The sequence below is a fragment of the Crinia signifera genome, chromosome 11, assembly GCF_055691185.1.
Source record: "Crinia signifera chromosome 11, ASM5569118v1, whole genome shotgun sequence".
Classification (NCBI taxonomy): domain Eukaryota; kingdom Metazoa; phylum Chordata; class Amphibia; order Anura; family Myobatrachidae; genus Crinia; species Crinia signifera.
The window spans coordinates 38,927,869-38,954,173 of NC_139227.1; the positions used below are offsets into that span (position 1 = coordinate 38,927,869).

Consider the following 26,305-nt stretch of genomic DNA (forward strand, 5'->3'; position numbering starts at 1 on the left):
CCTTCTAGAACCAAGAGTCCAGTCCATCCAGCAATCCCTACACCCTGCAGAACCCTGTCACCCCACCACTGCCAACGTTTGCCCGAGTGACCAATGCCTACGGGTCTTACCAAGATGCCAACATCCCATTTCCTCGGACGTCTGGTGCCCGCTTCTGTGGAGCAGGTGAATGCGGTCTCTGAGGCAACAAGAGAAACCGAGCAGACGGTATAGCAGATGGAATGATACCAAGCTGTCTCTTGTCTCCCCAGGTTACCTGGTGTATTTCACACGGCCAATGACCATGCACAGAGCTGTGTCGCCCACAGAACCCACTCCAAGGTCAGTCGTCCTTACAGAATTTGGCGCATCTGGTTTTGCTAAAATTCTAAAACCATTCAGCCGATTTATGTGTCTATCACAGCTTCATTTTGTTCTGCAGTCATTCAGTAAACAGAAGTCACTGGAATGGATAGCAGGAGGATTGGTTTGCTTTCCTTAGCACTAGAGGGGTTTCTACTAGAACAGTGGTTCCCAACCCTGGTCCTCAAGTACCCCCAACAGTGAACGTTTTCCAGGTCACACGGCAGGTGCACTCATTATTTAGGCACATTTTAAAAGATCACAGGTGGAGCTAATTATCTCACCTGTGATTCTGTGTGGAGACCTGCAAAACGTGCACTGTTGGGGGTACTTGAGGACCAGGGTTGGGCACCACTGTACTAGAACGTTGGAGGGGAACCACCCCTTTCTCTTTCGTGATCTGTAATTGATGTGTGTGAGGTCAGTGGTGCCTCTAGAAGTGTATTGGACAGCAGCCGTCTTACCTGTTGTTGTGCCAACTTTCTGAGCATTAGAACAGTGGCTTACAACTGTTATGTTTTAAACTTTAAACTGCTTACAACTGTTGTGTTCTAAACACAAAGGGCCGTATTATGTGTTGGACCCAATGACGCACTCAATGAGTGATTATGTCCCCGCGCACAGTTGGTCCGTCTTCTGGGTGTGTTGCGGAAGTAATTTTGAACTGAGACTCAATCATTCACATTGGAGGCCATACCCTGGCACACAATCTGCACCTTTCAGGTGCAGGTCACCTTGGTGCAATGGCCGGTGGCATCTAAGGATGCATGAGTCTGTTTTTTAGCATCTTCAGATGCTCAAAGTGGGTGCATTCAGACACCAGGGAAGTGCTTGTAGCAGTATTGGCATACAGATGCAGTAGGGTCTAATTCAGTTAGGCCATAAATAAACCGCATCTTAGTGGAATCATTTACGTATCTGACCGTAGATTGCGTTTTCCCAGGGCTGCGAACAGCTGACTAGTTATGGTAACCCAACCTCACAGATGATCCTGTATAATCTGGTCGTAAGGTGCTGAAGAAACTCCGGTAGTGTTGGCACCTTCAAGCCATTCTTGTTAATTGATCATGTCCCAACTAACTCTCTGTGCGGGGTCCTGCCACCCACTCTATCCTACACTACACCCCAATTTATGCAACAAACACTCTGACACATTGCACTTTGACTCACTGTAATTATAGTGTAACTGGTAAATAAGTTATTCAGCACGATTCTGCCCCTGCGTCGTCTTCATGCTATAAGTTGTCAATGATGTCTAAAGGTGAATTGGTTCTGTAAACCGCTGTTAGGAATGATAAGAAATTGTTAATGACCTTACTGTCAGAAAATGCTCATCCTGCACTTTCAGTTGGCAATTTCCCATGAATACAATGTAAGACTTAAGTATGTCTGTCCTTTGCCATTGCTCTAATGAAACAAATGCAGAGTCATTCTGGGAAATGCAGTGCCTGTGGCTATTCTTGCATGTTCTACTGGGAACACTAGGCATCATTCTGATATATGGATTGGATGCAATCGCACAAGACTGTGTATTTTAGGTTATGAGTGTATACTAAATCGGCCCCCTTATTTCATTTATTTTGATGACCATATATAAAAATAAATTGTAGGGGTGTCCTGCCACTGACCAATATATTCAAGGAGAACAAGGGAAAGAAAAAGCTTTGTTGTGGTGTGGTGCACCAGCAAGAAATTTTAGACCTAAAACATAACTTTTATTCATTTATATTAAAGCAAGCGAAATATTTAAAAGAACACAAATAAACAAACAAGTGGTGGGTAGTGTGTGTTAAAACTTAGCACGTGCGGACGTGTCGTGTGTTCTCCACTTTGTTATATATATTTCAGTGGTTATGGGTCAGACAGCTCAGTCCAGCTTTATAATTCAACCTAGGGATTTATACAAAGCCTTTGAATAGATACTATTCTTATTGTTTGTATTTGTGTTGCTATAACAGCAATCTCTGCAACATTGTATCATTGGATTCAAAGTCTGTTTGTAACGCATCTATTCCAAAATATCTTTAGTTGTATCTATCACCCAAGGTAGTAATTTGACACTAAGCTCTGTGTGTCATAAATCCTGTGGGTAAATAGAAATAAACTGTGCGCTCACGTGGGTGAGTGTTTAAGGGCAAATGATTAAATCTCAATACCCAATAAGCTCCGTCTGGCTAATAGTTCCTCCGCTTCTCTGGATTATGATTTGTTGGACCTTCTGTCACTCCTGTTGGTTATGGGATTGACAAGTGTGTCCTGAGTATGATTAATGAAACGAAGGTAATTAGTCCACATATATTATTGGATTATATGGGAATTAGCTAAATTCGGTACTTGTTTCCTAGCACGGCCACACCGATTTACATCGGGGCGGTCGTGTCGGAAAAATAGGGTCGATCGCATCGCATGCGATTTGGTCGCATGCGATGCGATCGACGCGACCGACCCGATTTTTTGATTGAATGAAATGTAAATCGGGTCCCTGGGACCCGATTTTACATTGGATTCAATGTAAAATATTCCCAACCCCCCCAAATTTAACGGCGTAAACCCCACCCCACGATAGACGCCAACCCGAAGCGTGGCGAGCGCAGTGAGGGGCGGCGGTGCGCGTCCTCCGACCTTTTCATTCCCCTACTATCCACGTCGGCGTGGAGTTGAGAATAGAATAGTGTGGCGAGCGCAGCGAGCCACCGAGCCCGAAGCGTGGCGAGCGCACGCGTATACCTGTGAAGTTATACGCGTCCCCTCGCGGGGCTCGCTGCGCTCGCCACGCTTCGGGCTCGGTGGCTCGCTGCGCTCGCCACACTATTCTATTCTCAACTCCACGCCGACGTGGATAGTAGGGGAATGAAAAGGTCGGAGGACGCGCACCGCCGCCCCTCGCGGGCTCGCTGCGCTCGCCACGCTTCGGGTTGGCGTCTATCGTGGGGTGACGACGGGGACATCTATAATGTGATATGGGTCATATTGGCCCATTTCACATTTTTCACATTTTCTCACGATTTCAATGTTAAAAAATATTTTAACATTGAAGCCTATGGAAAAATCGGGGGCATCGCGTCGGGACCATTGTTAATGGTCCCGACCGACGCGATGCCCCCGATATTTTACCTTTCCCGACACGATTTCAATGTTAAAATATTTTTTAACATTGAAGCCTATGGGGAAATCGGGGGCATCGCGTCGGTCGCGTCGGGACCATTGTTAATGGTCCCGACCGACGCGATGCCCCCGATATTTTGTCTTAGCCGGCCAAATGGACCTGATTTCAAAGGAAATCGGGTCCATCGCGTTAATCGTGTAGCTTAACTTAAGGTACACGATTACTCCCGATTGTGGCCGTGCTAGGAAACAAGTACCCTAAATTCTTATGAAATCCTTTTAGAAATAACTTTGCATTTACGTTTTATTTCTAAAAGGATTTCATAAGAATTTAGCTAATTCCTATATAATCCAATAATATATGTGGACTAATTACCTTATTTTCATTAATCATACTCAAGACACACTCATCAATCCCATACCAATCGGGAGTGACAGAAGGTCCAAAAAATCATGTTCCAGAGAAGCGGAGGAACTATTACCCAGACAGAGCTTATTGGACAAATTCCTGCGAATTCTCTTCAATTTAAACCCCCCAGGCATGTCAGTACGGCTTGCCTTGAAGAAGCGGTTAAGCGAAAGCGCGCGCTCTGCATCTCAGCCGTGCGGACGCAGATCACCGCTGTGCCCTCCGTGCTTCCACTCACTGATACTCATACGGCCACAGCTACTCCGGCTCCAGCCCTTTTCAGGGCTCTGCCTGCTCACACGTGCTATTATGCGCGATATGCCAGCCTGTATATCTATCATTTAATTAACACTGTCTATCCCTGTGGGGAGAAATATAGCATACTTACCTGCCGTTAATAACACTGTTTAAGGCTACCATTAGTGCAGCCTGCTGCAGTGGCTTTATTTAACCTCAGAAACACTGGATTCCTATCTTAGGGCCTTATTTTGGTTCATTCTTTCTGACAAAATCCTTCTTAGATGGGCAAAACCATGTGCACTGCAGGTGGGGCAGATGTAACATGTGCAGAGAGAATTAGATTTGGGTGGGGTTTTACTTCAAAGTGAGATCTATATTGCAGTGTAAAATAAAGCAGTCAGTATTTTCCCTGCACAGAAACAAAATTACTCACCCAAATCTAATTCTCTCTGCACATGTTACATCTGCCCCCCCTGCAGTGCACATGGTTTTGTCCATCTAAGAAGGATTTTGTCAGAAAGAATGAACCAAAATAAGGCCCTTGGTCCGGTGTATGTGAATTATTTATTTATTTAAACTGCAGAAATTGTATGCATAAAAGGGTATTGAGATTTAATAATTTGCCCTTAAACACTCACCCACATGAGCGCACAGTTTATTTCTATTTACCCACAGGATCTATGACACACAGAGCTTAGTGTAAAATTACTACCTTGGGTGATAGATACAATTAAAGATTTTTTGGAATAGATGCGTTACAAACAGACTTTGAATCCAATGATACAATGTTGCAGAAATTGCTGGTATAGCAACAAAAATACAAATAATAAGAATAGTATCTATTCAAAGGCTTTGTATAAATCCCTAGGTTGAATTATAAAGCTGGACTGAGCTGTCTAACCCATAACCACTGAAATATATATAAAAAAGTGGAGCACATCCGCACGTGCTAAGTTTTAACACACACTACCCACCACGTGTTTGTTTATTTGTGTTCTTTTAAATATTTCGCTTGCTTTAATATAAATGAATAAAAGTTACGTTTTATGTCTAAAATTTCTTGCTGGTGCACCACACCACGACAAAGCTTTTTCTTTCCCTTGTTATCATTCTGTGATACCCATGGGTTCACATTGTGGCCATCCAGACAGGAGCGCCGGCCTGGACAGATTATTTTGCTACACTAATGAACGATTGCAAGAAATTCATTGGCAGGTGTATCAAGCCTGACAAAGTGTTAAGTAGTCGGTGAACACGTACCAGCCAATCAGCTCCTGACATTTTTCAAAATCAGCTGGTACCTTAAAAGTCAGGAGCTGATTGGCTCTTCTCACCGACTACTTTTTTACTTCGCCAGGCTAAATACATCTGTCAATCACTGTCCGTTTTGCTAATGTAAGTTCACGGCCCAGTTTGCAGAAGCCTTTACAGATGTGAAATTGCTGTTTTCGCAAAGTGCACTTGGGCAAAACCGCATCTTCCTGTAGGGAGCCGCATGCTTGATTGCTGCTTATTCTGTGTAGGGGGTAGTTGTTATCTGACCCTAGAACAGTAGTGTCCAACTCATGGCCCTCCAGCTGCTGTGGAACTACACGTCCCAGCATGCCCTGCCACAATTTTAGCAATCCAATATAAAATCTGCGTCAAGGCATGCTGGGACGTGTAGTACCACAACAACTGGAGGGCCATGAGTTTGACACCATGGCCCTAGAAGCTGCATTGCACGACCATCTTATTCAGTTTAGCTGAACCTACCAAAGTCATCCTGGGCTGCTGTCATATACAGCATACAGCTCTGTCGGATATCAGGGGGCAAGGTCCTCCTTGGCCTCCTAATTATTTTACATGTGTTTGCAATAAGACGGGAGGCTTTTTCCTGAATGAAATGAACACTTTCTGTTCTAGAGCTTTAACACGACTGGACCAACCGGCGGCTCTCCAGCTGCTCTGAAACTACACAACCCAGCAAGCTTTGCCACAGTTTTAGCATACCCTTATATCAAAACTGTGGCAATGCATGCTGGGGCTTGTAGTTTCACAAGCCAGGCCTGGCTTGGATCTTTATTACTCTGGTGTCACTGGCCTCCGTTTTGCGTAGAAACAAGTTTCCTATTTTGGAAGATGCCGTGTTAGACGTGCACAGACAAATACTGGGCTTTGAAATTTCTAATCACTTTTGTATCCCCATTCTGTTTCAGATCTCTCTCTGCCCTGTCTGCCTATCACAGTGGGATACTCGCACCCATGAAAATCCGCACAGAGGCTCAAGGGAACCTGCGCCTGTACAGCGGGAGCCCAACGCGGAACGAGAAGGAACAAGTGTCCATCAGCTCATTCTATTACAAAGAAAGGGTATGTAGCTGTCTGTGCCGCGTCTTATCATTACAGCATTTTTACTACATACCAAAGTACTTTAAGAGGGTGATAACGTTCATGCGATAGTACCTTATGCAGCTGAGGTAAGATATAAAGTCAATTATCTCTTGTAACGAGAGAGGAACTCTACCTCCTAGTCAATGTGTTACTCCCACCGCAGCGTGCTTTGTGACCGTGTGACATTTTGGCACCTTGCCAATGATCCTACAGTGACGGAGTTTGATGACCATGGTTACGGAGTTCTAAAGTGATCAGGTGCATTTTTTTTATTTCGGTTCTGCACCAGAACATCAGGGAAATGACTGAATTAAGCCTCAGTGGCCAATCAGACAATTTCTAGCTATTTTTTTTGATGATTTTTTTTTTCTTCCTCCCTCTTCTCTCTTGTTTTTTCTCCTCTTCGCTTTCTTTCTCTTCTGATATGCAGACGCCCCCCCTGTCTGCCCGTCGGCGCTGGTCCATCCAAGTGATTAACGACTTCCCGGTACTGTGCCAGCCGCTAAGTAACTACCTCCGCTTCCTGCTCCCCTCTGTGGTTTCACAGGGACCCCAAGAATAAAATTTTCAGACTGTTTACCCCTCTACGGGTAGCCTTGGCATCACACCAGCTTTTCCGCGTACGATAAAGTAGGTCCCTGGTTGCATGTGACTAGACATCACATTGATCGGTAAATCCTTTACTACTCCAGATGTTCCGGGAGTGATCGGGGATGCAAGCATTTTGCATTGGCCTCCCATTGAAACTACCACTAAGTGAAACTTTGCTTTGGTTTAGAAAGCAGAGGGATCTAAGTATGCAGTGCTGTACATTGGCGGTCTATCGTATCCACAGTGTGGTCTAGAGACGTGACCTTACTTTTGTTCTTGGGATCTTTGTAATAACTCATCACGGTCTATCCCTCCCATCTGTTGATATATCGGAAATGTCAGTCTTGTGTTGCTTGCAAAAAGGGCTGAAGCTTCTTGCTGTCTCTTATAGTCCTCTGATACTCTCTCCTACTCTCTGCTGCTTCCTCTGAGTTCCTGTGCCTGGATGCTTGTTCTCTCCCACTTTTGTTTCTGTATCTCTTTGTTTCTGGTGGCGCCTTTTGCTGTCTTTTTTTTATCGTGCCCCTATTTTTCTTTTCCCCACTCTCTGTGCGTGTAAAGTGTCTGACTGGCTCTGGGTTACTAATGCCACAACCACTGGGAGACATCACGCTGATAATGTTTGTGGTCAATACCAAAAGGGTGTTTCTAAATTAGTCACTGGGCTCGAGAGCTATGGGGGCTGTAACTTGTCACCGTGTGGTGTTGTGGGGCCTAAAATCTCACTATCTTTTTTTTTTTTCCTGAACATGAGGTAAGTGACTTTGTAATATGATAAAGGCTAACCCTCCTCACCTCTTATGAGGAGAAGTACCAACACTGACCACTAGGGGGCCACTCAACGGACCAACTTTACTCCTGTGTGCTAAAAGATGTCATAAGCGAAAGCAATATTTGCAGGGACACTGATATGTTTCAAACTTGCTGGATATGGAGAGAGGAAGCAGCATAGACAGATTGGAGGTAGGAGCAGATAGGGGGCCAGCTGTATCAAGAGGCAAAAAGCGCCTACCTGTCATGTTACAGGCTCGGTTTCAAAAATGACAGGTAGGAGCTGATTGGCTGGCTCTTTATCACCCTCCACTTTATCACTTTTTGAAGCTTGATACATCTGGCCCAGGGACTGGGGGTGGAGTGGGGAGTTTCTGGGCTAAAAACTGTCACAGCTTAAAGTTGAAGTACATTGCAGAAGCCGTCATTTGGCAGACTTTTAACTTGTAATTTATATAATCTCCAGGTCACCTAAAGATATTATTAACTTTTATCCGTTAAAACCACCATTAATATGCAGGACATTGCAATAAATGCTTATCAGTCCCTACATCAAGGAGCATACAGTGTAATTTGCACACGCATGTGGTTTTGTGCTATAAGGGGAAACCAGAGGAAGACCACCAAATATGTGTGATAAACATGCACATGGAATAGAATGCACTGGCCCAGTACTAAACACGCTGGACACTCTGGGTTCTATCCTGTGTCATGGCCCTGCAGGGCTAAAGTCCAGTTACATAACAACCTAGTGGTTACATTGGGGGAGATAATAGTTGCAAGTAAATGAGCTTCCTCCATACATGGTGTCTCTTACTGACTGAGTCATTCAGGCAGTATCCATTTTTCTGGGACCAAATTGCATGGAGACCTATAGAAATAATATTTTGGCATAGTTGTTAAAAAATAATAATAATTGTCACGATTGTATCACATATGAACACAAATACACACACATATCCGGAGATCCTAGGTGTGAAATGCATTCGCTTGTCAGGATTTGAAACAACACTTCACTTTGAAGCTATTATGGCTTATTTATTACCCTCTAACACAGCGGTTCTCAAACTGTGGGTCCTGACCCCAAAGTGGGTCCCGATCTTCTCAGCATGGGGCCGCGACTCCATGTTGCTGACCATCAAGCTGATGACTTTTCTAATCTCAGTTAGTGATTCAAGGAGTCTGAAAAATCTGTTGAATTGTCTGTTTCTTCAGACTCCCATCATTTTGTACCTCCACAATGCTTCCATGTATGTGCTGTCTGCTGACTACACATGTCATGTGATGACCTTCTGCAGTAACTTGCTGGGGTCCCGTAATTATTTTTATTGTCTGATGGGGTCCCAGAGCAAAATAGTTTGAGGACCCCTGCTCTAACAGATTACACACTAAGAGCAGTTCAGACTGTACCTCTCCATAAATAGGAATTACATAAATAGCATCAATAGTACCTATACTTCATTGTAAGCAGAAGATTACAGTGTTCTAAGAAATAACAGATGGGCACAGAACAACAAAATACCTGAGAGGGGCCACCTTCCCTCTCGGTTACATGTGTTATATACATGGGTGTAGCTACCATAGCTGCAGGGGGTGCAGTTGCTATAGGGCCCAGAGCTGAGAGGGGCCACCTTCCCTGACACAGTAACCTGTGTTATATACATGGTGTAACTATCATAGGTGCAGGGGGTGCAGCTGCTATGGGCCCAGAGCTGAGAGGGGCCACCTTCCCTGTCACAGTTACATGTGTTATATACATGGGTGTAGCTGCTATGGGTCCCAGAGCTGAGAGGGGCCACCTTACCTGTCACCGTTACATGTGTTATATACAGGGTGTAGCTGCTATGGGTCCCAGAGCTGAGAGGGGCCACCTTCCCTGTCACCGTTACATGTGTTATATACAGGGTGTAGCTGCTATGGGGCCCAGAGCTGAGAGGGGCCACCTTCCCTGTCACCGTTACATGTGTTATATACAGGGTGTAGCTGCTATGGGTCCCAGAGCTGAGAGGGACCACCTTCCCTGTCACCGTTACATGTGTTATATACAGGGTGTAGCTGCTATGTGGCCCAGAGCTGAGAGGGGCCACCTTCCCTGTCACAGTTACATACAGGGGTGTAGCTACCATAAGTGCAGCTTCTATGGGGCCCAGAGTTGTGGCACAATATGAAGTGAAGGCACTGTAAAAGTAATTGGGTCACTACTATGGGGCATAACATTAATTCAGGCACCACTACTGTTCAGAAAATGACCTTGGCCATTATTATGGGGGCCCCAGGATGTAGCATTTCAGTTCTTTGACCACAGGTACAATGTTGCCGGCGTTGAGTGTTGCAGATACATAATGTGTTCCGCTGTCGTCAGAGTTTGGTATGGATCTATGTTGCAGCCTCCCCACCAGTGTTTCCTTACTCCCACTTCTATGTTCTTAGCCGACTCTCCAGCAGTTCCTGTTGTACCCATGATGACATCCAATCTGTGCACTGCAGGGTTACACATGTCCCCTTTGCTGGCATCCACTCAAACAAATGAATTCTGTGTCCCGCAGAAATCTCGCAGGTGGAAATCCAAAAGAGAGAGCAGCGACTCCAGCTCTCGACCAATCAAAGCAGCCGGGAAGGTCATTATCCAGGACATCTCGTGTCTGCTGTCCGTGCACAAGGCCCTGGGGGAAATGTACATGTGCGTATCATGTGTGAACGCTGCTCGCTGTTGTGTGTGCAGGCATCACACAGTGTGCAGACATGCTATTCATTTTTGCTGCTGCTATTTTTGTTATTTCTTACTGTACACTTTACCTCCCCTCTTTCCCGGTCAGACTGAACTGCGGGGACCTCCAGGAGATGTGTCAGAAGAACGCAGCCTCTGCTCTGAGCGTGGGGCGTAGGGATCTGGTGCAGGTAAGTGTCCACTTCTCTTATACTATTTATGGTGCATATCCTTCCATCTTGTGGATTAATGATTCCCTGCAATGCGATTACACAACCAGAGCCAGGCATGAATCCTGTTTTCCTTTTGTAGCTGGTAATTGACACAGACAGATATGAGAGTTCTGCACTCCTGGCTTGGTACACCCTATTTGGCGCCCATTCGTCTCTCAGCACTGCCGTAACTGATGTGCGGTCAGCGATAATTGGAGATCTGTCAGGGATTGGGGAAATTAAGCATATAAAAAAGTGCCCGATTCCCTGTTCACTGCCGGCATCAGAGGATCAGGATTTTTAAACATGGTAGTTCTCCTTCATTCAGCGTCATACAAGATTGGACGATTGTCCCAATGGATAGTAGATAGACACCGTAATACTCTTAGGGGGTGGTTAGGATGCATGTAGGTTAGGTTCGAGCTGTGCAGCCCCTTCATAGGGAGAGTCAGGGGTAGATGTATAGAGAAGTGACCCCTGGCAACCAATCAGCTGTTTTCTATATTATTATTTATTATGCAAATTCTTGATGTTACTTCAGTGCTGATTGGTTGCCATGGGAAACTTTTCCTCTGGCTCACTTCTCCTCCCCTAGTTAATGCTTCATACATCTACCCCTGAGTTATTGTCCATATTATGATGTGTAATAACCCTCTATCTTCCATTAAGGTTTGGGCTCTTGCTGCTGCTGCTAATGACATATGTCTGACACCCAAATCTGACCCCGATATGGAGACCCCCTGGGCCCGTCACCCATTTGGCCGCCAGCTGTTGGAATCGCTGTATGTTTCTCATTTATATTCTGAGCTTATGGTGTGTCGCGGTCTAGTACACCTTGTGTTCTATAATTGGCACATCAAGCCTGCCCATCATGTGACCTTCTCTCTGTCCCCAGATTGGCTCATTACTGCCACCTTCATGATGTGCAGACACTGGCCATGCTGTGCAGCGTATTTGACGCCAGCCTTCATCCGCAAGGCAGCGGCATGTTCTCTTGCCACCCATTTCCTTCCCGCTCTGCCCACAGCCGCTACGTAAGTTCCTTGCTTAACCCTCTGAGTCCCATACACCGCTAATATTGTCTGTACTCAATGTGAATTGTCTCCTTACAGCCCAGCTTCACGTCTTCCTGCTCCGGATCCAGTATGTCCGACCCCGGCTACTGCAACAGTGGCTGGAGCATCGGTAAGAGTTTTCTTATGTGACATCAATTAGATAACTTTATCTAGTCTTCATTCCTCATCCACTACAGGTAGTTGCAACTCCTCACTACATTCTCAGGACTGATGTCCCGATTGGGTTGTATACTGCTCACCAAGCTTAGACTGCAGTCATATGAGCTGCTGTGACATCATGGCTTCCTTACCCAATTCCTGTACCAAAGAGAGCAAAGTTCTGCCAAGCATATCTTCCATGCAGTCACTCCCTGTGTGCTGTTACATAAGCACCCCCTCCTAACTTATCAGTCTGCTACAGAGGCATGATAGTGTATAAGAACGCCAGTTATTTCAAGTTACCTCATTTATAGATTCTGTATACAACTTTAGTGCTTTTTCTGTTATATTAATAAACTATTTAATTGGTTAAGTAAAAAAGAAACCTGTACATTTTATCACCTTTTCTTCTGCGCTCAATTATTGTAATTTAAAAAAAACAACAAATAAATGTAACAATGCCTTAAGGGCCCCATACATCAGCAATTAATTGTGACAATTTTCAGATATGGAGAGGATTGCCACAATTAATTTTAGATGTGTGGGCTCCCCCTTTTGGCAATCCCAATCAAAATCGCCAATCGATTGCTTAATCAGGTTTTTAAACATGTTTAATAATCTGGTATTATCTGCAGATCTTTTTTATATGTGTGGGCATTCCCAATTCGTCTTCTTCATCTATTTACATTGTGAACAGCAATCGATTGGGCAATTTCCAGATATGAAGATGCAATCTTTAGATGGAAAAATCTGCCGATCACTGAAATAAATCTGTAATGTGTGGGCAAAGTCAGATAGATTGTAAAATCCATTTATCTGGCCAAAAAATCCCTGGATCTGGAAATCCATAAATTGTGATTGCTGATGTATAGGGCCCATTAGACCTAACTGTAGACTCATAATAATTAAAATTTGAAGAATTGATGGCTATTTCTCTTTTGCCAACATTCTAGCCATAAATCACTATAGTATGACCATTGGGGGCAGTGTTCACAGTAACATGCTATATGGCAGCTCTCATACATAGTATGTGGGGCAAGGCTTAGGTTAACACAAGCATTAGGTCACCAATGGCAAGGTCGAAGGTCAAAAGATCGACATGGAGTTTTTCACAGGTTTTTTATTTTTTTTGTCCCAAATGTTAAGTCAACATAGACACCGTAAAAATGTACCGCAAGCCATGCTTCGGGCACACTAGTCCATTCTCCCTCCACGCCCCCTAGTGTATGGTAGGGCATGAATTATCGCTTTATGTCAGCTCAAAAAAAAAAACATGAAAAAACTCATGTTGACCTTTTGATGTCAACCTTCCAGCCCTATTTCATGTTTCCCCCTAAGCCATGTTGACATTTAGTGGTCAACCTAACGCATGTAGACTTAAAATGTGTCAACCTAATGACAGTATACCAGTATGTGTATATTATGTGTATGTGTATATTAGACTAGCCATCTGTGAAATATTTCCTGTATATTCCTATGCATCTCACTGCTATTAGTCACGTGGCTGATAGACGGACACAGTGGAGTCAGCCATTTTGTGAAAGGACCCTGACTATATTCACTTAGAACCAGCGGCCTACTGTATTCTCATAACTTTTGCTTCATCCAACATAATTTAGCACGGTCACTGGCTTGTGGCTAGGACTGTAGGTCGATAGTTTTTCAATAATGTCTCCTTTCTCCTTCAGCCCACTAGGTGTCACTGGAGAGAAGACAGTGGGGAATAGAAGGCGACCAGTGGGAGCTTGTGCACTCTATGGAAATTAATGATGTGGCCAACTCCTCCCATTCTACTCCCCCCCCCTCCTCCCCCCCCCCCCCCCCCAACAGTCTTAGTTAGTGCCCGAGGGAGCTGGGCATATTCAACAACTGCTCCTGGGCATGTTATTAATTAGAAAATAAAATACATGCAAGCTGAGGACAGGCAGGTAGCCGGCTGTCCCTACCTGCCTGCGACATGGGCGCTGCCGGGTGGACCCGGTTGCAGCTACCGGCATTGCGCCCGGGTCCCCGGCTGAAGGAACCACCGTTCCTGTGTGGTGCCGCACGCCCTTCATCAAAACGGAGGTAACTCGGCGCTAACCCGGCCAGCTAGGCAGCGGTGAGTATTTTCAGACCCCTCCAACTAGTGGAGTGGGTCGGGCACCTTTCTGGCGGTTAGTAGCAGCGGTTCTTTGAACTTGGCACCCAAAGCAGACTGAGCTGCCGGGGAGGCGGAGCTTAGTGAAAGTTCCGTTCCAGCTACAACTCTGTGCATTGGCAGCCATTTTATGCATCGTGGCACCTGTAGGCTGACGGCTCTCTGGTCTTTGGTGTTCCCTGCTACAGCTGTACCCGGTCTGTGTTCAACACAGTGGGGGTTTAGAGCGGGTGAGGCAGTTCAGGGCTGTGTTTAAATTTACAGGCTGAAACGCTACTGGTAGTTTCGCGACTTAAACCTAGCCACTCCTCTCTGGTATACTGTCTCCCCTGTCAGCCTTTCCCTATCTCTTTACACTGTCTGTGTGTGACTGATTCACAGTATAACTGGGACATTATCGCGGGAGGAGGCTCCAAAAAGGTTATATGCAAGGGGTGTAATACAAAATATTCACCAACTGCGGAGGGCATGCTCCTCTGCGACCATTGCAGGGGAGATTCCACTCCAGCTCAGTCCCAAGGGGACACACCAGTGTGGGCATCTCAGCTCACAGCACACTTCTTTAACAGCAGCTGTGGAGGGTTTAACCAGAGCGTTGACCCCTGTGGCTTCTGAATCACAGGGACAAGCTGCCTCCTTACTGCCCCCTCCTATACAGGGAAAAAGGCAGTTTGCTCAGGAGGGAGAATACTTCCTCCCAGATACTGAGGAACTCCAGGCTACGGCTCTTCCAGAGCCTGAACCGGTCACACAGGGTTTAGAAGATCTTATAGCAATGGTAAAGATTGCTGCTGTTTTTGACCGTGGTACGGAGGCTCCTATAAAGCCCTCCTTATTTGGTTAAAAAAAAACAAGCATTCTTCAACTTTCCCTGCATTGGAAGAGTTGGACGATTTTTTTTTGGTACAAGCCTTGAACCACCCAGACAAAAAGTTTCAGGTCCCCAGAAAATTTTACATCTTTTATCCTCTTCCAGCTGAAGGAAGGAAGAAAGTAGAGACTCCCCCCACAGTGGACCCGTCTGTTACTCGTTTATCCAAGAACACGGTACTACCGGTTTCGGGAGCCACCTCGCTGAAGGATGCTTCAGACCATAAGATAGTACATACTTTAAAATCCATTTTTACAGCAGCCGGGGTTTTGCAACGCCCAGCCCAATTTGGCTGTTGGGTCAACAAGGCCATGGGGGTCTGGGCGTCCAAGATTTCTGAAAATCTGAGGGACAACCCAGTTTCCACTGATGTCATCCTCTGGGCAGAACACATTAGGGAGGCTTCCGCTTACTTAATGGAGGCCTCGGCGGACATTTGTAAAATGGCTGCTCTTATTTCAGCCTTATCCATTTTGGCTCTCAGGGCCTTATGGCTTAGACCACTGATTTTCAACCTTTTTACCTTGTGGCACACTAAATAAGATTTTAAAATTGCCAAGGCACACCATGAGATCCCCACAAGGAAAAACACATTGGCCCCCACAGGAAAAAAACAAACCTATTGGCATCCATATAAAACAACATTCACACTGGTCCCCACAGGAAACAAAACTAAATACATTGGCCCTTTACATGAAAAGAAGAGACCAGTAAATAACAATTGAACTGGTGGTGGCTGTAAACTGGCTTGGGCATCTCTAGATCTGGGGGCTCACTTGAGAGCAGCTCAAGGCACACTAGTGTGCCACGGCACAGTGGTTGAAAAACACTGGCTTAGACAATGGCAGGCTGGATACGGAGCAATAGAGGCTCTGCCCTTCCAGAGGCAAAGTTTTATTTGGAGCTGAGTTGGATAGGTGGATCTCCCAGGCTACGGGAGGAAAATCCACTTTCCGGTACTTATGTAATATCTGGGCTCCTGTTTTTCTTATGAGACCGCGTCCCCTCGCGTGGCTCGCCACGCTTCGGGCACGGTGGCTCGATGCGCTCGCCACACTATATAAAGTCAACTCCATGCGCAGTTGGATAGTAGGGGTATGAAAAAATGGGGTGCATTTAACATGGGAGCCCAGATAATACATAAGTACCCACTTTCCTTTCTACAGCGGTTCCTCCAGCTTCTCGTAAATCCTCATTTCGGTCCTTTCGACCTCCGCCCAAATTTTGTGGCCGCCACAGAGGGGGTTTCTCCTCCCAAAGGGGCTCAAGAGGTAGAGCTAGAGCTCTCCCAACTACCTAACAGGACTCAAAGCCTGCCCCTAAACAAACATGACTACCCTCCCTCCCCATTGGGAGACCAAAGGGTAGGGGCTCGTCTATTGGGCTTCACTCACGTTTGAATTCAATCTTGTCAAGACGCTTGGGTGCGGGATCTGGTAACATTCGGTACCAGATACGATTCCAAAGACTCCCTCCTTGCAGATTTTTTAAAACAGGTTTGCCAGCTTCTTGAGATAAGTCTTATCTTCTACAATAAGCTATTGCACAGCTACAGGCCAGGGAGGTTATTCTCCCAGTTCCGGAGGAGGAGAGAACCCTAGGGTTTTACTCCAGCCTGTTTCTGGTCCCAAAACCATATGGATCATCTTGTATGATCCTCACCTTGAAGAACCTGAACCCGTTCCTTCAACCTCTAAAATTCAAGATGGAATCCATTCAATCTGTTATCACAGGTTTGAACCCAGAGGAGTTCCTGGTATCACTAGATATCAGGGATGCCTACCTGCACATTCCCATTCACCCCTCTCACCAGGAGTTCCTGAGATTTGCTGTACTGGATCGACACTGGCAGTTCCAGGCTCTCCCCTTCGGCCTGTCCTCTGCACCGAGGGTATCCACGAAGGTCATGGCGGTAATGATGGAAGTACTTCAACAACAGGGTGTCACCATTATACCCTATTTGGACGATCTCCTCTTAAAGGGATCACGGGAAAAACTGCTGATGGACATTTCTCTGACAAAGGGGAAGCTCATGGAACACAGATGGATTCTCAATTATGAGAAGTCCCAGCTTCAACCCTCCCAGTCACTACAGTTTCTGGGTATGATCCTGGACACAGTCCAGCTGAAGGTTTTCCTGCCGGAGGACAAGATCACATCACTTTAGGAGCTGGTCAGACTTGTAATTCAACAGAGGAAGGTCTCCGTTCTTCTTTGCACACGTCTTCTGGGCAAGATGACGCATCCTTCGAAGCTCTTCAGTATGGTCGTTTTCATTCACGTCCTTTTCAACTACATCTTCTCCGCCAGTGGTCAGGGTCACATCTTCATTTACATCATCGTGTCACCTTGTCTCCTCATGCTTGCCCATTCCCTATCATGGTGGCTCAATGTGGCCAACCTCAGAGAGGGAAAAAGATTTGCCATCTGGGATTGGACTCTCCTCACCACGAATGCCAGCCTCCGGGGTTGGGGAGCAGTGACTCTCGATCAGCAGCTTCAGGGTCGGTGGACAAACCAGAGTCCCTTCTACCAATAAACATCCTGGAGCTCAGGGCTGTTTACTTAGCACTTCTTCAAGCGCAACCACTCCTTCAAGGGCGATAAATACGGATTCAATCGGACAACACCACCGCAGTAGCCTATATCAACAAGCAAGGCGGAACCAGGAGTCGGGCGGCCATGTAGGAAGTGAGCAGGATCTTGTTGTGGGCTCAGTCTCACGCCCTAGCAATCTCTGCAATTTTCATACCAGGGGTAGAAAATTGGGTGGCAGACTACCTCAGTCGCCAAGACGTACATCCGGGGGAGTAGACCTTAAACCCCCAGATCTTCCAACATCTAACCAGGAGATGGGTTTGTCCCCAAGTGGACCTGACGCCGTTCCGCCTTAACCATCAACTTCCCTTATACTTCTCGAGAACTCGAGATCCTGCGGCAGCGGGGTATGGGTTTGTAAAAGGATGGAATCCTTTTTATAGTGAAAGCTTGGGATTTAAATGAATAACATCTGACTCCATTATCTTGTTAATTTACGGATCATACGAGATCATTTATTCATCAAAGACAGAAATAATACATATGATTATGGAGGCATGGGGAGCCAGGCTGATGGGGATCGCTCCTCATCATGGATTATACTGGGAAGACTGGTTGCATCGTCTCAACTGCATGTCTTCAGCCAGCCCCCTGCCCTCTAGGATATGGCATGGACCACCCAGCGACCAGAGGTGGTCAGCAATGATGGTGTTCGCTTAGGATTTCTGTTACAGTTATATACTTTCTGACTCGGCGACAATCAGATAAGGAGTTATATTAAGAGTCCCCTAACTACTTATTAACATACATTTATAGATTAGTTAGGTAATATTGGTTTTTCCATATACTGAGGCTGCTGCGCCATATGTCTTCTGACAGGAATAGAAAATGTCCTTGATGTCCTAAAAGAAATGTTTTTACAACTGATGCAACAAAATGTACAATTACAATATAATTCATTTTCAATGAATTTAAACGTATTGCTAAATATTGCATATATATAATAAATATTCATCTTGTGCGGACATACAATAATTTTTCATTTCAACAGTCCTTTCTTTTTTTCGAACAAATGAAGATTTATAGTTGACAGGACTTCTTTAGATACAGGTGACATCTCTGGATCCGGATGATCAGTTTGTAGTACTCAGAGGAACGTCTGTAATCTTGGAGCACAATGCATTAATAATCGTGTAACCTATTGTCTTGATTCATAAACCATTTTATTAGAATCTTACTAAGAATAAACCTATGCATTATTCTTTTTCTAGAATCAGTTTCATACCTTAAGATGTATAACACCGTTATTAATTATCGGTCTCAAAAATATAGAATTATCTCTATAAATGAGCATCTTTCTTATGGATACCATATGTAAGTGAAAAGAAAATCTTTAACTATAATCTTATCTTTTCATCGTTGTATCAATTATATCCTTTAGACCAGTGTCATTTGTTTTAAATGACTTTTCTCTTCGTTGAACCGTCAATCATGAATTCACTTATGCTTTAGAATAGTTATGGTGTTTTCTTAATCCAAGATGTTTCTTTTATTTAATGTCAGTAGTATGTTGCACTCCAGAGACAAGGAAGGCCATTGCATTTATAATCACTTAGTGTGATTGAGACAATATAATATCTCAAACTATAGCAATTTAGTCTATATTTAGAGTAAATCTAATTTTGTGTAACATTATCCACGTCAGTACCCCTGACTATGTGTAATAAACACAGACTAGAGAAACCATTAGTAATTATCAGGAAACTTGAACCTAATATCAACAGCTCACAACCCATGATCTTAGCATCAGCTATGGAGAGAACGTGATTGGACAGCCTTTTCTGAATTTTTTTTTTTTTTTTTCTTTAGAGCATGGAGTTCCAAAGTGCTTCAGTACTGGCTCTTACCTCAGATCTCCTTTAAAAAGACCCTAAATAGAATTCCACTTACTATGTGTGCACTGTTATGGTTCTCCATTCTACCCCTTCTGTTATGAAGGTACTGTAACCCAGGCCTGTCCTATTGCACACGTGATCTCCACGGCACACACTATTGTCCTTAGGTGTAGTCTGTGAACAGGTCACAATTTCCACACTTACCAATAGTCGCTCTGGAATAAGACAATATTTCCTTAGTACATACAAAACTACCTTTTGACCATAAGATAATGTTTCACACAATAGATTATTTAAAAAAATGCTGCTGCAGTCTTTATGTCAGCAGATAATCCATTTTCTATTTCATAATGGATACTATTATTACCGACAAACTTTTAATAATTGTCTATTGGCACTTGTACTCTGTTCAGTTCAAATACATACTGTTTTATAACCAATACAGTCTAGATGTTTTCTATGATGTAGATTGCAAGGCAAATCTTTTCCTTTCTGTCTGACCATGTTGTAGATTTAGCTTCATAATTTACGTATTTTGTTTTTTTATATATAAAACATTTATTAACATATAATCAATAATGTCTCACACATGATAAGCCCCAAACCTTCAATGATGGTGGTGCAAATGTTATGATATTCTGGGATGAGCTTGGAATACAAAAAATAAAACTTTGCACATTAACATAAACTTAAAATACTGTATGTTGCGTTTGCAGCCCATACAAGGAAACTTATCAAGGCATATATACTTATTAAATAACACTTAGACATTCATTTTCCCTTTGTGTTATGTAAATAACCATTATTTGAATTTGCATGGTTATTGCATACCAAAGTAAAACTTTGAAAACTGCACATCAGCAAAAACTAAAAATATATTTCTTGTTACATATATCCTCCTGTTTGCAACATGGCTTGCCCATGGAGCAAATAAAACACTTTAAGAAATATGTAAAAATGAATGTGTAACCCAAAAAATAAAGCCTTATAAAGGAATTGCGCTATGAAGCGACAAGGGATTAAAAGAGAAAAATAATTGTGAAATTTGGCCATTTTTCATAATATGGAAAAAGATTATTCTACTAGCATAGTTATAAACCAATTAATCACTGAAGAACTTGAATACCCTGGTTACTGATATAGGCTATGACATGCATTCTAGTATCGATGTTTTGTTAGGGAGCTGGTATTACGAACTAACTGTGAAGCTGTGATTGGTAGTGAGTTTTCTCACAGCTCTCCCTAGTCTAAACCCTAGACTGAGCCCTTTGACGGCATTGCAAAACACTTGTGGTGCCTTATAAATAAAATAATAGTATTATTATAACTATAAAGTCCCCCGATGAGCACACAAGCTACACCTGAGCAGCTGTGCCCACAGATACAAGAACAATGCAAAGTAAATAAGGCAAAACCTAGAAAGCTAATCCAAAACTTGGAAAGCTAATCCGTAGAGAACATATAAACTAAACACAGAATTATAAAAAATACAAACAAAATACCAAAACAGGAATGAGCCACTCTGTGGCTTGTAACAATGTTCCAGTAAGGTATCAGTGTTCATATTAGGCTATGAAGGATAACATAGTCACATACGACAAACAATTTTAATCGTGATTTGTTTTTACATTCTAAGCAATCTGTATACCAAATCAGTACACTAACGATGGTTTAAAAATATACCAATGAACTTCCAAGTGCTGTCATAGTAAGAAGTATCAAGTTCTCAAGAAACACTAAGTTCTTATTACATGAGCACATTATATATGTGTATAACATATACCTATGTCCAGATTCTCTTGCTTTAAGAAAAAATATGCAAGTAGACATAACCAATAAAAAATAATAAATATCGTATCTGCAAACGACAGTAGCTGTACTAAGTTTGCTTCTTTAAAAAGAACAGCCAGTTTGTATTTTAAACTTGCTACTAGGAGACAAAAAAAAACAATGTTACTGTCACATAATGCTTTCAAAAACAACTGAAACATACTATTAAAAATGCTGATCAGCTTTCTAAAAGAAAAAAAAAAATACAATTTCAAATTAGATGTTATAGAATGATTTTAGCTAGCTTTTTGCAATAACAGCTGTTAGACGTCACATGCATTCACACAGATATATCACTCCTTACACACACGTGTGACAAAGTTAGTGCAGCGTCGTGACCTTTATGACCTTAGTCCTGTCATGCAGTTGGTTCCGAAACCATCAACATGCTCAAATGTTAAAATACTGCATTTACTGAATGTTCAAATACAGTTAAGTAGTAAGATTCACCACATGCAAAAGATCACAATTGCATACTTATTAATTAAACCTGCACTTTGCACATTAAACATTACCGAAGATTCAGACACATGTACTGACACATTCTTCATTTCATTTAGTTACGTTTGTTGGCATTTCTGTCTTTGGATTATTATGCTGTCTTTGTTTTAAGATATTTTTGAATTTAATTGTGTTACATTGATCTTTCAAGTTTAAAGCTACTTTAATGTTTAACCTTATATGATTAGCTTAAGACTGTTGTGAGTTACGTTATCCAATTTAACTTATAACTACTGTATACCACATGTTACTTTACAATTAGAATAGGCGTCGATTGAGAAGGTTAATAGATTATTACTGAATTACCGTATTCAGAACAATCCAGTTCAATATCCAGGCACGACGTCTTTTGCTAGGATCTATATGAACCAGAATAATACTTCAAACTGTTGATAGTCCCAAGACATATCTCATCGAAGTTACTTAACGTTAGTCTCTTTTAAGACACAAGAGTCCTAATACTAACGTTTATTCACAATGACACGCACTGTGATAAATACTTATCTATGGTTTTATGAACTGTCTAAACTTAATTTTAGTGTTCCAAAAAACCCATAGAATCGTTAAAATATTTTAAGACACAAAAGCCCTAATATTTAACGTGAACCACAGTGACAATTGACCTTTCGTCACACACTGTGATTAAATTAATCTATTCCTTATTAACAGCCTATAATTTATATCGAAAGTAACTACAGTTTTTATATTAAGTTCAATTTAGACAATGAATAACCAATCTCGTATAATACATATATCTATATGTAGTGTTACATACCGTCTACATCAGTCGACTTGCCCTTCATGACGCAACTTTAATCATATTACAGCACAAAATTTATGCTCACCATATGTCTGTGGGAAGTTGCGCAGAAGATTGTGGCAGGCAGCTGATGTACGAGGTAGGAACGTCGGTCGTCACCAACTGAAAGGCCGGGATTTAAATGAATAACATCTGACTCCATTATCTTGTTAATTTACGGATCATACGAGATCATTTATTCATCAAAGACAGAAATAATACATATGATTATGGAGGCATGGGGAGCCAGGCTGATGGGGATCGCTCCTCATCATGGATTATACTGGGAAGACTGGTTGCATCGTCTCAACTGCATGTCTTCAGCCAGCCCCCTGCCCTCTAGGATATGGCATGGACCACCCAGCGACCAGAGGTGGTCAGCAATGATGGTGTTCGCTTAGGATTTCTGTTACAGTTATATACTTTCTGACTCGGCGACAATCAGATAAGGAGTTATATTAAGAGTCCCCTAACTACTTATTAACATACATTTATAGATTAGTTAGGTAATATTGGTTTTTCCATATACTGAGGCTGCTGCGCCATATGTCTTCTGACAGGAATAGAAAATGTCCTTGATGTCCTAAAAGAAATGTTTTTACAACTGATGCAACAAAATGTACAATTACAATATAATTCATTTTCAATGAATTTAAACGTATTGCTAAATATTGCATATATATAATAAATATTCATCTTGTGCGGACATACAATAATTTTTCATTTCAACAATAGGATTTGCGCTCGTGGGTAGGAGCAGCCTGATTGGGAAGCTTTAGTTGGGTATATATGTTGTGCAGATGCACAGCATTGATCAGGCACTAGGGGGGGATGGGATAGGAAAACAATAAGGGGCAGACCGTGAGACAATTGGGATAGGGATCACGTGGGAGGGTTAGTTTATGAGATTGGGACGAAAAGGTTGAGATTAACTGGAACAGCTAAAGAGAAGTAGTAATGCAATTAAATGAGAAGGGTTATAAATAAAGATAAATAGAAAAAAAAAAAGAAAAAAAATATAAATAAAAATAATTATAAAAATAAATAAAAATAATAATAAAAATAAAATAAAAGTTGACCAAATATGTTTACACTCTTTATGTGAGTAGGTAGAAGCAGTCCAGGTTTTAGACAAAGCACCTTGCGTGTGAAACGTGTTGGATTAAAGCACAAGAAGCCCCCCAGCAGAAGAGGAGAAGCAACCCCCTGCCAGACGATACCGCAGAGCCGCAAACGAAGAAGCCGGCAGGTGACGTCACCAGCTGTACGCTCCGGAGTCCCGCCGTAAGTTTGCAAAGCCGCAGCAAGCGGCATAGCCGTCAGAATAGTGCAGGGCAAGCTTATTCAACCTCCCTAAAACCTGGACTGCTTCTACCTACTCACATAAAGAGTGTAAACATATTTGGTCAACTTTTATTTTATTTTTATTATTATTTTTTTTTTTTTTTTTTTTTCATTTTTTTCTATTTATCTTTATTTATAACCCTTCTCATTTAATTGCATTACTACTTCTCTTTAGCTGTTCCAGTTAATCTCTACCTTTTCGTCGCAATCTCATAAACTAACCCTCCCACGTGATCCCTATCCCAATTGTCTCACGGTCTGCCCCTTATTGTTTTCCTATCCCATCCCCCCCAGCGCCTGATCAATGCTGTGCATCTGCACAACATATATACCCAACTTCGGCAGCAGGGGTAGACGCCCTAACGGCCCCTTGGACATTCAGTTATGTGTACCTCTTTCCTCCGTTCCCCTTGATACCCAGGGTGCTTCAACGACTCCGGAGGGAGAATGTGTCAGCACTTCTGATAGCACCAGACTGGCCACGCTGGTCATGGTACTCCACCCTGAAGTCTCTCATGGTGGACAAACCGTGGCCCCTACCACTACAAGACAACCTCCTCAGTCAAGGGCCATTCATCTTCCCAGATTTAAGACTGCTTCGTTTGATGGCGTAGTTGCTGAGAGGGCCATCCTGAGACAAGTGGGCATACCAAGAGCTGTCATTCCCACCATGATTGGTGCTAGGAAGGAGGTAACCTCAAAGCATTACCATCGCATTTGGAGGACATATATTTCCTGGTGTGAGTCTCAGGGAGTTTCCACCACATTCTTCAAGAAGGCTAGACTTCTTTTATTTCTTCAAACTGGTCTGGCCTCTGGATTGCGGTTGGGCTCTCTTAAGGTTCTGGTATCCGCATTGTCTATTTTTTTCCAAAAACGTTTGGCCCTTTTACCTGAGGTCCAAACTTTCTTTCAGGGAGTTTTGCGGCGACAACCTTCCAGTATCCCACCCACGGCCCGTGGGATTTGGATTTAGTTTTGGACTTTCTCTGTTCTTCAGAGTTTGAACCTTTGGAAGAGGTAGACCTGCAATACCAAACTGGGGGCTCTTTCATGCCGTTCCCCCTTTTTGGTCTTCCATGCAGACAGGGCCGAGCTTAGGACAAGTTTGTCCTTTCGCCCAAAAGTTGTCTCTTCTCACATTAACCAGCCAATTGTGGTTCCTGCCTTTACAGGAGACCCTGAGGCGGTCTATCTGGATGTGGTGAGAGTGGTTAGGATTTACGTGGACAAGACAGCATCAGTGAGAAAGTCTCTTGTCACATATGATCTGGTGCGCAGTGTCTGGATACGGCTTACTATACGGCAAGCCTAGGTGGTGGCGGCCCAACAGCCTCCCTCTTCGATTTTGGCACATTCTACGTGCTCAGTGGGACGCTCCTGGGCGGTAGCCTGGGGGGGTCTCTATTCAGCAGTTCTTCAGAGCAGCAGCTTGGTCAGGTAGGCGGACATTTGTCCGATTCTGTAGGTTTGACATCTTTGCTGCTGCTTCTTCCTCTGTTTGGCCGAGTGGTTTTACGGGGCTCTCTATTTTGTGTGCTAATTGTTTGGCTGAGTAATTACCTCCTCTTCGGAAGTGTGTATGTATCTTCCAGCTCCCTTCGGGCACAAACCTAGACTGCCAAGGGAAGTAGAAAAGGAGTTGGCCACATCATTCATTTCCATAGAGTGCCCAAGCTCCCACTGGTCGCTTTCTATTCCCCACTGTCTTCTCTCCAGTGACACCTGTGACTGTAAATACAAAATCCTCGCTAGCAGAATACATAGTATATAACACAACTGGTTCTATCCCCTTTCTCTCCTCTTCTGGCAGGGGCTCAAGAAATGGATCATGGAGCACCTTGGGGAGACGCTTCTCCAGATGACTATCGATACAGTAATATAAGCTATGTGGATCCTCGTGAAAGAGAGCGGGAGCAGCATGACAAGAATAAAAGGTATTTGTCATCCTGCAGGACCGCTGGCTGAGGGACGAGAGCGTGGGGGAGCTTCTGAGGTTTATGGGGAGGGGCTACAGCAGAGGTCAAATGCCACATAATACTTATATGACCAAAATCAGAACTGTGAACCCCTGATGTGAAAATGTTTGTATTTATTGCAATGTTATATGCAAATAGACTTTATTTATAAGGTGTCACAAATCACTGGAAATGATTTGCTCCTTAGCCTTCGTTTTATGTCCTCGTTCACGTTATCTGCCAGCGTACCGTGACCATTCTGGTATCTCTGCAGGATTTTAGACCCGGTGAATGCTCAGCAGTTTGATGACTTTAAGAAGTGTTACGGGGAGATATTGTATCGCTGGGGTCTGCAGGAGAAAAGGGCCGAGGTCCTAAAGTTTGTCTACTGTCCTCCTGAACCTCATCGGGGTATCGGTGAGTAACGAAGCAGAATCAACATGTAGACATCAGAAAGAGGAGGTG

General features: G+C 43.4%; 1 protein-coding gene across 2 annotated transcripts in view; it reads left to right on the forward strand.

The window, feature by feature from the left end:
- Positions 1-26,305, forward strand: part of WDR59 (WD repeat domain 59) — a 48,080-nt gene that overhangs the window by 20,068 nt on the left and 1,707 nt on the right. The window contains exons 16-26 of one of the 2 annotated variants that reach the window (XM_083164794.1): positions 9-165; positions 252-321; positions 6,295-6,448; positions 6,900-6,956; positions 10,378-10,511; positions 10,648-10,729; positions 11,420-11,532; positions 11,646-11,784; positions 11,863-11,935; positions 25,696-25,819; positions 26,115-26,257. In XM_083164794.1, the coding sequence (XP_083020920.1) occupies positions 9-165; positions 252-321; positions 6,295-6,448; positions 6,900-6,956; positions 10,378-10,511; positions 10,648-10,729; positions 11,420-11,532; positions 11,646-11,784; positions 11,863-11,935; positions 25,696-25,819; positions 26,115-26,257 (1,246 nt within the window). The remainder of the gene's footprint in view (positions 1-8; positions 166-251; positions 322-6,294; positions 6,449-6,899; positions 6,957-10,377; positions 10,512-10,647; positions 10,730-11,419; positions 11,533-11,645; positions 11,785-11,862; positions 11,936-25,695; positions 25,820-26,114; positions 26,258-26,305) is intronic. The other variant, XM_083164795.1, reaches the window with a different exon arrangement.